Below are 13,488 nucleotides of genomic sequence, written 5' to 3' on the forward strand. Positions count from 1 at the left end.
TTGTTGTTTTTACTGACATAATCATAATGAATCACACTGCAAGAAAAGGTATTGCTTAGTTCAATTCGACATCAAATATTGAATCGGAGAATCCAAGTCAGCGATAAAAAAGTACAAATGCATCATACAATGCACCAAAAAAAATAATATAAATCTTCAATTCTACTCCGTTCCTGGAAATTATCGTTAGGTGGGATTTGATTATGTGACTTATGGAAGTATGTAACTGCGAGCGGCCCATCAGCAGGTCATGTGTACTGACTTTTCTTCATGGGCGTTTTCTCTCTATCTCTAGACTGGTGGGTTGATGTGACCGTGGAAGGGGTGTGAACTGCTCTCTCAAATGGATATGCTCTGAGTACATGAGAAAACTATTTGATATGTAAATGTGAGTAATTCTGGCCACATTTTTTTGGGCCTGAGCTTTGCAATACAAAATTCATGGAAAGCACCAAATTGTCTGTGCATGAATCATGAGAAAGTGGGAAGTGGCAACTGGGAAGCATAGAAACTAAAATAGCTGAAAACTTGCATTGATGGGCCTATAGACTCAGTTTTAGGTCTCTGACTGGTGTCTGCAAAAAACAACAACAGACGTCTCTGATGAGCTGCAAATCAACTGGCAAAGACTTTGTACATGCATGGAAACATGCCAATTCTTTAATACATTACAGTTAAACTAACAATATAATCATAGAAAAGCATAATAAAGAGAAAAGAAAAGCATAAAAAGGCAGAGTAAAGCCTCTTATATTGTTACAAAAATTTATAACAATAAAGCAGAAAATGTGATTTCCACAAAAAAAAAAAAAAAAAAAAAAAAATTTCTACATTGATAATAAGAAACATTTATTTGACACTGAAGACTGGAATAATGGGTGCTGAAAATACAGCGTTGGCATGACAGGAATAAATGACATAAAATTAAATAAATAAATAAATTCTAGATATTAATATAGAAAATAATTTTTTAAGTTGTAACAATATTTCCCAATATAACGGTTTTACTATTTTATTTATTTATTTATTTTATAAATAAATCCAGCCTTTGTGAATGTATAAGAGACATATTTAAAAAACAAAGTCTCAATGCCCCCCAACTTTTGAAATATAACAATTAAAAAAAAAAAAAAAAAATATATATATATATATATATATATATATATATATGTATGTATGTATGTTGTTGTACCTTTGCAGTTAATGGGAATATTAATAACTTTTATGTTTGATATTAAGGACAGTTTTGTTACTTGTGCGAATAAAAAAAAAAAAAAAAAGGGAAATAAAATAAAAATAGCAGTGAGTGCAAATATTTAAACCCTTGCTGATTGTTCAGATATTTTATCTTTAGTACAAACAACATATTTTTTTACACTTTATTTACACTTTGTATTAACAACACCCATTATTACTGGCACTGATGCTGCTTGTTGCTATTTATGCTTGGTAATTTCTAACAGTATGTTCTGCAATTAGATAATAGCAGTATACTGGATAATAATAGTACAATAGATTTTTGTATTGTGCAATTTTAGTCATGAAGCAAAACCAGTGCAACAGCAGAGGTGAGTGCTGCCAAACTGTGTTCACTGGCTGACTTCAGCATCAGCAGGCACAATGAATCATGGTCTGGTGCTACAGCTTGCTCATCCATCCGCACGCTGGCCTGGACGGCTGCCCAGATTAAACCAATATCACAGACTGCCAGTTTGTGTCAAATTAGAGTGCAAATGAGCATGAGCAGAAACAAGCCACAGATTTAAAAAAAAGTTCAATTAAATTTCAGCAAATTTGTGACACTAATTTGACCTCAGTGGATTAAAAAATATATACAATTTGTACTGAAAATATGATTTCAAAATGCCAACATTTAGTGGTCTCAGACATTTGGACCTCACTACATGATATACTGTTTTCAGTTTATTTTATTTCAGTCAATTCAACTAAAAATAATTGTTTGTCTCAAATGCTACTTGGAAAAACTCAAGCTATAAATTTAAAGAGCTCTGTAGCACATATCTATCTCCACAGGCCGGAAGGTTAGAATAAGATTCCAGGCAAAATAAGATTCTCTCAGACTGACATCAATTATCTGGAAAGATTCAATTCTGTGTGAAACACGCTCCATTTAAGCCAGCCCTCCTCTAACGCTCTTCAGTTATGGTCAAAATCAAAAAAAAAAAAAAACAAAAGGACTGGAATGTCCATATCTGTGATCCATTAAGGGGACAAAACATTTGAGTCTCTCTCTACATACAGGGTGATATTTTCCCAGTCTGTTCACCCTTTCATCCATCCGTCCACCCCCCCAGTCTGTGCGTCTGAAATGCCATGTGTCTCTGCTCGAGCAGCTGTTAACAAGACTGTCCTTTTCCTGTTGCATCTGCACCATGTTGTCCGGTAGAGAACAGAGCTCCTCTTTCAGCCAGAAGGGAGGACAGAATTTAGAAAGAGAGGGTTGGTTCATGAAAACAGTGGATTGTCTCTCCATCCCAGCCTGATACCGCTTTCTCTGAGGTGCCTGAAGACTGAAGGATGAGTGTTTATGAGGATAGTCAATGGCAGGTAGGGACAATTGTAACAAACCAGATTTCTCTGAACGACAACAGTCTGAACGGATGAGTTTTACCATATGCTCAGTCGATATCTGTTTCTGTCACAGAATAATAAAAAAAAAAATGTTGCATTATATATTACATTAATAATAATTATCAGTCATCGTAAACTGTGTAGCTAAAGGGAAATCTTTTGCCGTTGCACATGGCTGACATGCCCAGATGAACTCTGTGGAATATATCAGAGTGGTGTGAGATCTCCGAAACCTCAAATGAACTCTGTCGTCACGCGTTACTCAGAGAGACAGAGAAGCGTGATAACGCTGAAGAGCACAGTTTTAGAACTGGCCAGTTTATACTTCTAGTTCAGTGAAGGAATTCCACCCACATAACAGGAATTAAAGTGAAACAACCCTCAACTGAAAAACAATCTCTTTCTTGCTTTCTCTATGCTAGAGTGATCAGCGTTCAACAGACAGCACCAGTCCCGTCTAAACTCAGTCAGCTTCAACCAACAATGCAAAAAAAAAAAAAGGTCCATACTGCACTGCCTTCTCATCCTCCTGCTGCAAACACTGATATCATACCATCACCCTTCATCGATCACGGTGAAATTATCTCTATGTGCATATCAACTGTCTTGAAATTAGATGCAGGACACCAAAATTAATAATTCTGTTTAGGCTTGTCTTCTGTCCAGCTTTGTCCAATACATGAGCAGCCATGTTATCAAGAAAAAATAAAAATAAAAAATAAAGAGAGAGAAAGGGAATGAGGAAAAGAAAGAGGCCTTTGAAAGAAAACCAAATAAAGAGACAAGTTGAATGATGTGCATCAAACTTGAGCAGTCACGCACCAGCAGGGGACATAGCCGGCCTGTCATCACTTTTCTGTCAAAGCAGAGCAATGCTTAGTTTGTCAGTGATCCAGGATCTAAGTGGAGACATTCTTATTGTCCCAGACAGAAGGAAATGGAGAAGATTCAGTTTGACAGGGCAGAGCTTGCTCTCTGGTTCTCTTAGACACGAGGAAACAGGAACCTTTCGGAGAAACAGGGAAAACTGTAAAGCATACATGGTTTGAAATATTAAATCAATACAGCAAAATTGGATTTAATCATTTTATGATAACATTATATGATCACCCATATCCTCAAGTCATAGTCTTACTATTTCTGTCCCAACATCCTTTACCCAAGCTCTGTTAACTGGCAGGTATGAGCAAAGTATTTGAACACATAAAGCATTCTAAAGAAAATACAATGACCTCTGTGTTTAATTTGCGTCTTTAGAGCAATCAGAGTTTAAACAAACACTGCCTTGGATGAGATATTTTCAGGATATATTACCCCTTAATATATAATTTCCTGATTTGCAGACCAGTTACACACTCTTAGCTCTCTGTTTCTTAAACACACACACACACACACACACACACACACACACACAAACACTCACGCACACACACACACACACACACACACACACACACACACTCACACTAATGAGAGAGAGAGAGAGAGAGAGAGAAGGCCACACCATCACTTCCAGCTTACAATCCTCTTAGCTGCTTTAAACAGGGAAACAATTTTGTAATGTCATTCTATTTTATACACATAATCTGATTCCTGCAAAACATTTTCCATTGATTTCAGCTTCAGCTTCAGTATAGCTACACCTTTTTCTAAGGTCATGAAGGTCATGGACATTGACGGTGTCTAACTGATCTCAGTACAGTAGTTATAGTGGTATCTGCAAACAAAGACAAAACTAATGAAGTGACACATTGTACCAAAACATTCCATTATACTTCATCTACATTCAAAAAAATACAATAAAAAACAATTAAGTGATTCATATTGTGGATCATATTATTTAAATAAGTGAATCATAAAGTGAGTCGCAGCCAGTGAACTTTTCCATTATAGAGTTTACTAGTTTATTATTAATGGATTGTCTCATGTTATACACTTATACACATAAAAGCAATGCTGCATGATGATGCTGTATAGTTTTGATTCATCCTAGTAGTAGATACCTGCTCCAGTTTAACAGTTATAACACTTTATATAGCTTTTAATCTCTAAAGGGATGATTTAGACAAACTTTAGACCTCCATTAATATTCAGCTTTGTATAGAAGAATTAATAAAATTAAAACTTTTTAAAAAAGTATGCTTGTAAAACCACTGCTTTTGAATGCATCGCCTCATAGACTTGATTTCCAATGTAAATTATTGCTACTTTTATTTATACAAACTGATGGAAGAATCACAAGCATTGACTTTGGTAATCAATGGCATGGCACAGTTTCTGTTCACATATCTTAAAAACATTATTTTAAGAATATACTTCTGCAAAATTTTTGCATCTGACAGTTTGTACAGTGAACAACTCTTGCATGCTCAGCAAATGCTGTTTTGATATTTTGCTACGACCATTTCACAAGATAAATGTACTTGCTGGAAAAAGATTCCGGCTCTTATTTAACTGGACTAGAATTTAGTAGATGGAAACTTGAGCAGAGATCGCTGGGTTTATGGACAATTCTGTACCGCTGATGGGACTCTTGGATCTATAAAGAGCCTGTGGCACAGAGCTCGCTTCATTTCTCCTCGTTTCCTGTTGCCATTTCAAGAGTGTTCTCAGGTTTTCCGAACCTCTGTTGTCCTGTGCAGAATTACAGAGGAATGATGTTTCAGGATGGATATTGGCCCTAAAAATAACCAAAATGAATGCAGCTTTTATTTGAGATAGAAAGGTTAATGGAAAAACTTTCCGGAAGAAAAAGAGGACACAGTGTGCAGCCTGGTTACAATATACTGTCTGACAGTAGCCTACTTTTACACTTTTTCAACAGAGATATGATGACAAAGAAGCCTTTAGAGTTTAGCTGGAAACCAAAATTATACCAAGTTTATGCTATAGCCACCTGCAAAATACACATCTTACATGGGGCATTCCTACAATACATCAGGTTTCCGTCATGTCTTAAAATACAGAATAAGAAATCGGAAAGATAAACTGTAAAGATGAAAGTAAAATTAGTTTTTTAGCACTAATACGTAAACATCAATTCATTGTAAATAATTTCACTACTTTTGTTTGAGTGGATGTTGCCTTTTTTTTTCAATATCCGCGGAAGCTAAACTACCTAAATTAAATATTTACTAAACATGAATATTTATTTGAAAGTTTCCAATATTTATTTAATTCCTCGTTTTCTAAATATTTTAAAATGACATTATTAGATATATTTTATAAATGTGTATCTATACACACATTTTTGTCTGAATTTAGATTTAATTAGTAATAACTAAACTCCCAATCCCTCACTGAGCAAAGCCTAAACTGATCTCTTTCTATCTTGTTTGGTTTTTGGTTTCTATTCTGTTGCGTTTCATTTTGTTAAAACGAATGTTTACGTGGCAGAGCATATCCCTGTTTTTTTATATAAGGCTTTGAAAACCTTTTATAGAAATAGTTCCTTAAATTACAACACAGCCTAAAGGCTGAAAAGGAACTATATAGCAGGAAAAAATAAATCCACTTGCACACTAAATTAACATCTAAGCAGTAGAAATAAACATGAATATTTTATATTAATATTAACATGGATGTTTGTCCTGTTTCTGCTTTAATGCCAGAGGCTTTGGGAATGTATATGGCCTCTGGTGGCTGCTTCAGTAACACCCATGGCATCCACGGCACGCAGGACAAGGCAGGTTCCACCGCTTAGAAATACACCCACTAGACAAGGCCTAAATTCACTCTGCAAACTCCCCATCTCATTCCTGGGAGAGTGTGGTGAGCAGCATGGTTGATATCTACTGAATATTATGCATGTGAATGTTCTGAGTATCAGTGCTGGTGGCCTGTGGTGTGTGTGGGTGTGTGTGTGTGTGTGTGTGTGTGTGTACACTTGTCTGTCTTTAAGCCACAGCTTGAAGATTGGGTGAGTGGTACATGAGCCTGCCAGTCTCTCCTCTCGCTGTCGGTCAGGAATCAGGCCCTCCATTGGCCGAGCTGTCGCCCTGTCGTTGCAGGGTAAATAGATAAAACAGGCCATATGGGTCATGAGAGACAAAAGAAGAGCAAAGCTAAACACAAATGTAAAATTAAGTTACTAATACTAACAATTAAACAAATACAAAAAAGCTAAGAAAAAAAAAAAAAAGCAGCAAAGCCAAATCAAATAAAAGCACATTACACTTCTACCTTGCATGTACTATTTACAAAAATAACGCTCTGGTATATGAAAAGCATTCCTGAAGGTGTGTCAGTACATGCCAAGTGACAAAAGCCTTCCTCATATTTTGAGTGACACCCTGATGCATTCCGGTGGTTCGAACAATAGAGCATGACGCTAGCAACGCCACAGCCATGGGCTTGATTTCCAGGGTAAGCATGAAAAAATATACAGTGTATACCTTGAATGCAACGTCCAGTGCTCTGGATAAAAACAACTGCCGAATGTAAACCTATCAGCCTGTATCAGAGATCAGTGGTACATAAAGGAAAGAAAATATTGTTGAGAAAGTAAGAGCAAGAATTTTCCCAGCATATGGAACTGCAGTGTAGTTCTTGGCATCAATTCAAGCTCACTACTGGTCCCCGATGAGCCCATAGTAACTTAAAGGTACAGTGGAGATGCACAGGGCTTTAAAGCCACATGGCTCTTGATTACCCTCAATAAATGCACAGAGATTCTGCTTAAATTCTCAGTGGCTTATTAAACAAATAAAAGAGCCACGGACCACTGTGTTTACACATTTTGGTGTCATTTCTTGACATTGACCTGGTACAGGAGACAGGATTTTTACATTGCATCAGCTTAACTTTTTATTTATATGAACTTCAACACCCAACAACATTGACAATGTGCAATCTGAAGGTCGTGGTAGGTATATCATATTATAAATAACTCTAGTCCGGATCTGGTGAAAACAAATCTAGTGAGGTAAGAGTAATGCTAGTGATTAAGTGTTGTTTTAACTATTTTCATCTCCATTTCCTGCTTAGGAGGCTATAAGCGGCATCAACATCCCTGTTTACTATATCCACTCATATCCTGGCAACACTGGGATCCTGTGAGCTGATGGGAATGTAAATATAATAAACACTCTTTACAGTTAATGGCTCACATGACAGTGAAAAGTCATGACTCATGTGTGAAGATGCTTGCTCTCTATCTCTCTCTCTCTCTCTCTCTCTCTCTCTCTCTATATATATATATATATATATATATAATGCAGCCTGTTTCAGTTACTACAAAACAGTAGGCAGTATCCAGTTAGTAAGATGATATTCCATTTTTAGAGTAGCCTGTTTAATGTCTGTCTTTTCATTTTCGAAAACCACAGGTCACTCCTCTCCATGTGATATGTTTGATTAGCAGCTGCACTGCTCTGTGTTCCATACGCTATTATTATAGTGACAACTTAAAAAGAAAAAAAGAAAGATAATTGGCGCCCTCTGCTGGCGTTAAGTAAATTATCTTTCTTTTTTTCTTTTTAAGTTGTCCAATGTACAGTATGTGAAATATTGATAATTAGATATTAAAAATCTCTGTAAACACATAAGTGTCCCATAAGGCAGTAACTCCCAATCCTGGTCCTGGAGAACCCCAACACTGCACATTTGAGATGTCTCCCTGATCAAACACACCTGATTCAACTCATCAGCTCATCAGTGAAGACTCCAAGACCTCAAAAGTGTATTTGTCAGATAAGAGAGACCCCAAAACCGTGCAGTGCTGGGGTTCTCCAGGATCAGGATTGGGAAACACAGTCATCAGGTCATGAAAAGTTCGACACACACTTGTGGTCATCATGCTCACTTGAACACTAGGCCAAATACAAGAAAGACGTCAAATAAGTAATCAAGTGGTCAAGTGCAAAGATGGCAAGTGTGGGTATTTGGACAGTGCAACAGTTTAAGAAACAACAAATGCTGTACAAATTATAACAGCAGGAATGTTTGATAAAAGGGACAAACTATCACAGACTTACTGCTGCAAATATCTGCCTCCGCAGCTTTCTGTCTTCTCAATTTCTGAAGGAATCCCTCTACAGAAACACCACTGGGCTTCCTTTACGTCTTTTCAGCTAAAAATAAAAATAAAAATAATAAAAGAGGGGAGAGAAAATAAAATTGAATTATATACAGAATGTTAATAATGATATGTGAGCATAATATTTAGATATAAACTGATATGAATGAACTGCAAGATTAAAAAATAAACATTTTAATTATTTATTTATTTACATTTGTTTTGTTTTTTTTATTTACATTAAAAGGTATTAAAAGCATGGTACAGAACATATGATTACTGTGATATCTGTCATATAAAAGCACATAAAAACACTAACATTACAGTGATACAAACATAGCTGGTTTGGTGATTATTGTATTGTTGTATTGATTATTAATATACCACAGTAAAACTACAGTTATAGTTACTAATGACCCGTTTACTGTGTTTTAACTTCACATTTCATTTATTACTATTGTAAGTGTCGTGATTACCATGATTTTACTACAAATACACCTTACATAATTGAACCTGAAATTAATAATAATATAAAACGGATCAAAGGTCTGTGGCACGTCACGTGACAGATATAGTTTAATCACACTAATTAGCAGCTGTGCTCATTTATTTAAACGCAATGAAACTCAAAGACAGCCGCGGATGACCGATATAATACAGCGATTAAACATATGGCACTAATCTGATTAATAAAGAAGACAGAATACATTTTATAAAAGGCATTAAAAGAGCGTATTTAGGACTACTCACCCAAACTGTGGAACTGATAGCAAGTTTCGCGATGTGTGCTGAATGAGACTTCTTGAACGTGATTTCATAGCGATAAACATCTCATGTCTTCGTGTCGAATTCTGACGCCAAAAGTTTCCCACCGAAAGCAATGAAGGTCGTAGTGCTTCGATATTCGACGCCGAGAGGCACATTTGGCGTCATAAAAGTGACGCTAGGGGCGCTTGACCATGCTTCGGTTTTTGACGCCTTTGGAGTGAGAATGGGTTGGCTATATATATATAATGATGTATCCTGCAGTGGTCCTGCGCGGGCATGTTTGCTGGGATACGGGACTCCGCCATAATGCCTTCAAAACCTGATCAAAATACATCATTTGTTTGATTACCTCAAAGACACACCCTTCTCAAGAACTAGAAAACAGAACCGAAACCTAAACTACTGAACATCCCTACTACACAGACTCTGTGTGACATTCTGTGTTCTTCGGATTCCTCCCAAACCATCCAGAGACATGAATCAACAAAAAAAAGCATACTCAGGTGAGTGTTTATTTTGGGTTATTTTATTTTACTGCGTTCTCCAAGTCTAAGGATGTGTTACTGGATATATTGTTTATTCATAAGCAGGCTATACTTTAAAAATATTGAAATGTCTGTGTTAAGAATCAAATGGCACACTGGCAGAACGGTTAATTTTGTGAAACATAAAAGACATCGGTAATACTTGACGATTGCAAGGATCATTAGTTAACCACTTTAGTTAACATGAACTAAGCATGAACAATAGTTCTACATAATTAATTAATCTTAGTTCATGTTAATTTCAGCATTTATTATGCATTATTAAAATCAAAAGTTGTGCTTGTTAACATCAGTTAGCTAATGCACTGCGAACTAACATGAACTAACAATGAATAGCTGTATTTTGAAATAAATAATAACATTTAACAAAGATGAATAAATACTGTAATAAATGTGTTGTTCATTGTTTGTTCATGTTAGTGAATACATTAATGAACATTAACTATAATAATGGAACATTAATGTAAATTGTTACCAAGAAATCACAGAGGCATTGGCCAAATGTGATTTTATCTTAATCGCCAACGAAAGTGCCCTACCTAGGGTGAAAGAAAGAAAGAAAGAGATCAGTACCACTTTCTCAGAAATGCAACTGAAACAAGAAAAACTAAGGTGAGGTAGGCGGAGCTATATTTAAACCAAACCCACAACCCCACCCCATGATTGCATTTTCTTTTTTTTACATACTTGTTTACAAGTTGCATCTTCATTTGGTGAGTGTTTGATTTTCTGTAATAAAAATGGGGGGGGGGGGGGTGCTGTTAAATATTAAGTATATATCTGAATTGTACTGCATATCTACAGACAGGACCAGATGGTCTCAAAGATACCAACCCTACAAGCAGGATGGGCACAGAGAAAGAAGAGGTGAGATAACATAAAAGAGGGAAAAAAAAAACTAAAACTAAGCTAAATTAATCTTAAAATCAAATCATCTGTATTTAAATTTAAACCATGTGCTTGATGGTCATAATGATTCAATACTAAATTATACACAGGTATCGCACATCACATGCATTTGTACTCGCGAGGACAAGTTCAAGTCCGTTTTCCAAAACAGTAAATCTAATGACCATACAGGCTAAAAAATATATATTAAAAAATATATATATATTTTCTCTTCAGTACATTTTTTTTATGTTTCCTGATTCAAACATTATATAAGAATGAAATATTATTAAAAGAAAAAAAAAGTAAAATGAGTCACTGGTTTCCTTCTACAGATGATACAGATGTCCCCTTACTGGATTGGATCATTTCAGATTTACATCCACATACTATAGTTGAAGAGCCTGGCTTTTTACATTTTTACAAATCTATGAAAAGTGCAAGGTTTCAAAATCAACCAACATCTACTGACATACTCTTAAAACTTCAGCAATCATTTTTTTTAAAAACACAAAGTGTACAAAAGAATCTAGATAGTGTAGATACCGTTGCATTGTCTTCTGAAGTGTGGAACACCACAGCAAATAAAACCTATATGACAACTACTTGTCACCTGATCGATAACACATGGACTCAGCAGTCATGGGTTTTGGAAACCATACCTCTACCTGAAGAATATAAACACAGTAATATTATTGGACAGCTTCTGAAAATAGCAGATAAATGGAGAATTGGAAACAAGATTAAAGTGGTAGTGACAAATGAAGATGGGATAAAGAAAGACATCAAAAAAGCAGGATGGGATTTCATACCCTGCTTCGCTAACACACTGGATGTGGTCTTCAAGGAGACACTTGAAGCATCTTCTGTCTGGAAAGCGCTGGTGGAAAGATGTTGTAAAATAGCAGAGTATTTTTCTAATGCTGAAGCACAAGGTCACCTCAAGAAGGCTCAAAAAAACCTGCGATTACCGGAGTATAACCTGGCTGAGACCAAGGGTGATAAATGGCTTTCTACACTAAATATGCTAGAAAGAATCTCAAAGCAGCATGAGGCCATACGCCAAGTGTTAATTGAATTTAATGTTGACTTACTGTTAAGCAAGCATGAAAATAAAAACATAACCAAGACAATATCATCCCTGAAGGCATTCCAGGATATCATATCACCAGCAAAACGATACCACTCACTTGCAGACATCATACCACAGGTGGAAGCCATAAGGAAGAAGCTAAAGCAGTTGCAACAGAGCGGAAATGAGTTTGCAAAGGAATTAGCACAACATTTGGATCATCACTTCAGTAGAGCCAAAGAAAATGACTGGCTGACATTGAGCACCACTCTTAACCTGAGATACAGAGACATCGCTCTCTCTGAGATAGGGACTTTCACACGCATTACGAAAAGGATCATTGCTGAAATGGAACACCTGAATGAAGAGAACCAAGGGAGAAGCTTTCGACAACCAGGCAATTTTGATATGGCTCTGAAGAGATACTTGGAAAAGAAAATGTTGCCAACTAAATATGATCCTCTTGCATTCTGGAAATTCCCGAAAGTTGAAGACTGGTACCTGAGTGAGGTTGCACGCAAATACCTGGCTGTTGTCTCTACTGCGGTACCGGCTGACATTGCCTTTGACATAGAGAAAGCCAGACTAGTGGCTAGTCGAATAAGCAGCTTGGATCCAGAACATCTAAATATGATGCTTTTTCTAAATGGCAACCATTTCCTTCCCTCTTAACTCACTATTTAACAGAAGGGAAAACGACCATGGCCTGTTTAATATTTTAAAGGGTATAATGGCTAAAGGTTATACATTTATCAATTTCGATTAGGAACTATTTACTTTGTAGTTTCAATAGTCCATAATCAATCAGTGACAATATGCACAATTCATATATTATTCACAAAAAGGTTATATGTCTGCACATTTTCAGTAGGTGAAGTCACAAACAATTGTGAGACATTTTACCCAATTTTTTGTAAACAAACTTTGCATTGAAAGGAAAGTCCTGCTTTTTAAAATGCATATTAGCGATTTTTTTTGTCAGTTACCTTAAGCTTAAGCTTTCAAGTCCTTGCTTAAGACGCATTACTATGCTTTGGCTTATAATTCTAGTTGAGCTTTGATATCTTGGCCTGTTGGTTATTTTGTTTTAATTTGTTTGCAACTTTGTGTAATATTGTCTGTATAATAATTAGTTTTTTTATTTTCTTTGTTGGATCTTGAGAAGCACTTTGGTCAATTATGATTGTTTTTAAATGTGCTATATAAATAAAATTGAACTGAACTGTACTTGTTGAATGAGGATTGACCACAAGATGGCAGTAGGAACACATTTATGCTATATAGGCTTAGATTGGAGCACATAAAAATAAAACACAATATAATATAACTTTTTGTTGTTGTTGTTTGTATTTATTTATTTTTGCTCAGCCAATCCATGCATGAAGTCACATCAAGTTATCAACTTACATTACCGTTTATGTTCACTTTGAATCCGCTCCCCCAATGCATTTCCCATGAAAATCCTGAAAACTGAAAACGCATTTCAATCAGAAAGCATATTCAATGATCCATGCAGTCTTGGTAGAGCTGTTCTACTCATGTTTTAAAGAGGCCCTCACAGGTGCTGTAAGCCTAAATATTTCTATTTTAATAAAATTAAGTTTAGG

General features: G+C 35.9%; 1 protein-coding gene and 1 long non-coding RNA gene across 3 annotated transcripts; one reads left to right on the forward strand and one right to left on the reverse strand.

The window, feature by feature from the left end:
* Window positions 1–4,469: 4,469 nt before the first annotated feature.
* Window positions 4,470–9,501, reverse strand: LOC128025469 (uncharacterized). The gene is made up of 3 exons (XR_008186158.1): window positions 9,359–9,501; window positions 8,568–8,663; window positions 4,470–6,590 (listed from the first exon to the last, which is right to left on the reverse strand). It is a non-coding gene; the product is annotated as an uncharacterized LOC128025469 (long non-coding RNA).
* A 161-nt stretch (window positions 9,502–9,662) lies between these two features.
* Window positions 9,663–13,208, forward strand: LOC128025460 (E3 SUMO-protein ligase ZBED1). 2 transcript variants are annotated; one of them, XM_052611860.1, is made up of 4 exons: window positions 9,663–9,879; window positions 10,726–10,788; window positions 10,920–10,976; window positions 11,127–13,208. In XM_052611860.1, exons 1-4 carry the CDS (start codon window positions 9,852–9,854, stop codon window positions 12,551–12,553), a joined length of 1,575 nt encoding a protein of 524 aa, XP_052467820.1. In that variant the 5' UTR covers window positions 9,663–9,851; the 3' UTR covers window positions 12,554–13,208. The 2 variants fall into 2 exon arrangements, with proteins under 2 accessions (XP_052467820.1, XP_052467821.1); XM_052611861.1 differs by lacking the exon at window positions 10,920–10,976 and having other exon boundaries at window positions 11,145–13,208.
* Window positions 13,209–13,488: the final 280 nt, after the last annotated feature.

Source organism: Carassius gibelio, chromosome A12 (genome assembly GCF_023724105.1).
Source record: "Carassius gibelio isolate Cgi1373 ecotype wild population from Czech Republic chromosome A12, carGib1.2-hapl.c, whole genome shotgun sequence".
Lineage (NCBI taxonomy): Eukaryota > Metazoa > Chordata > Actinopteri > Cypriniformes > Cyprinidae > Carassius > Carassius gibelio.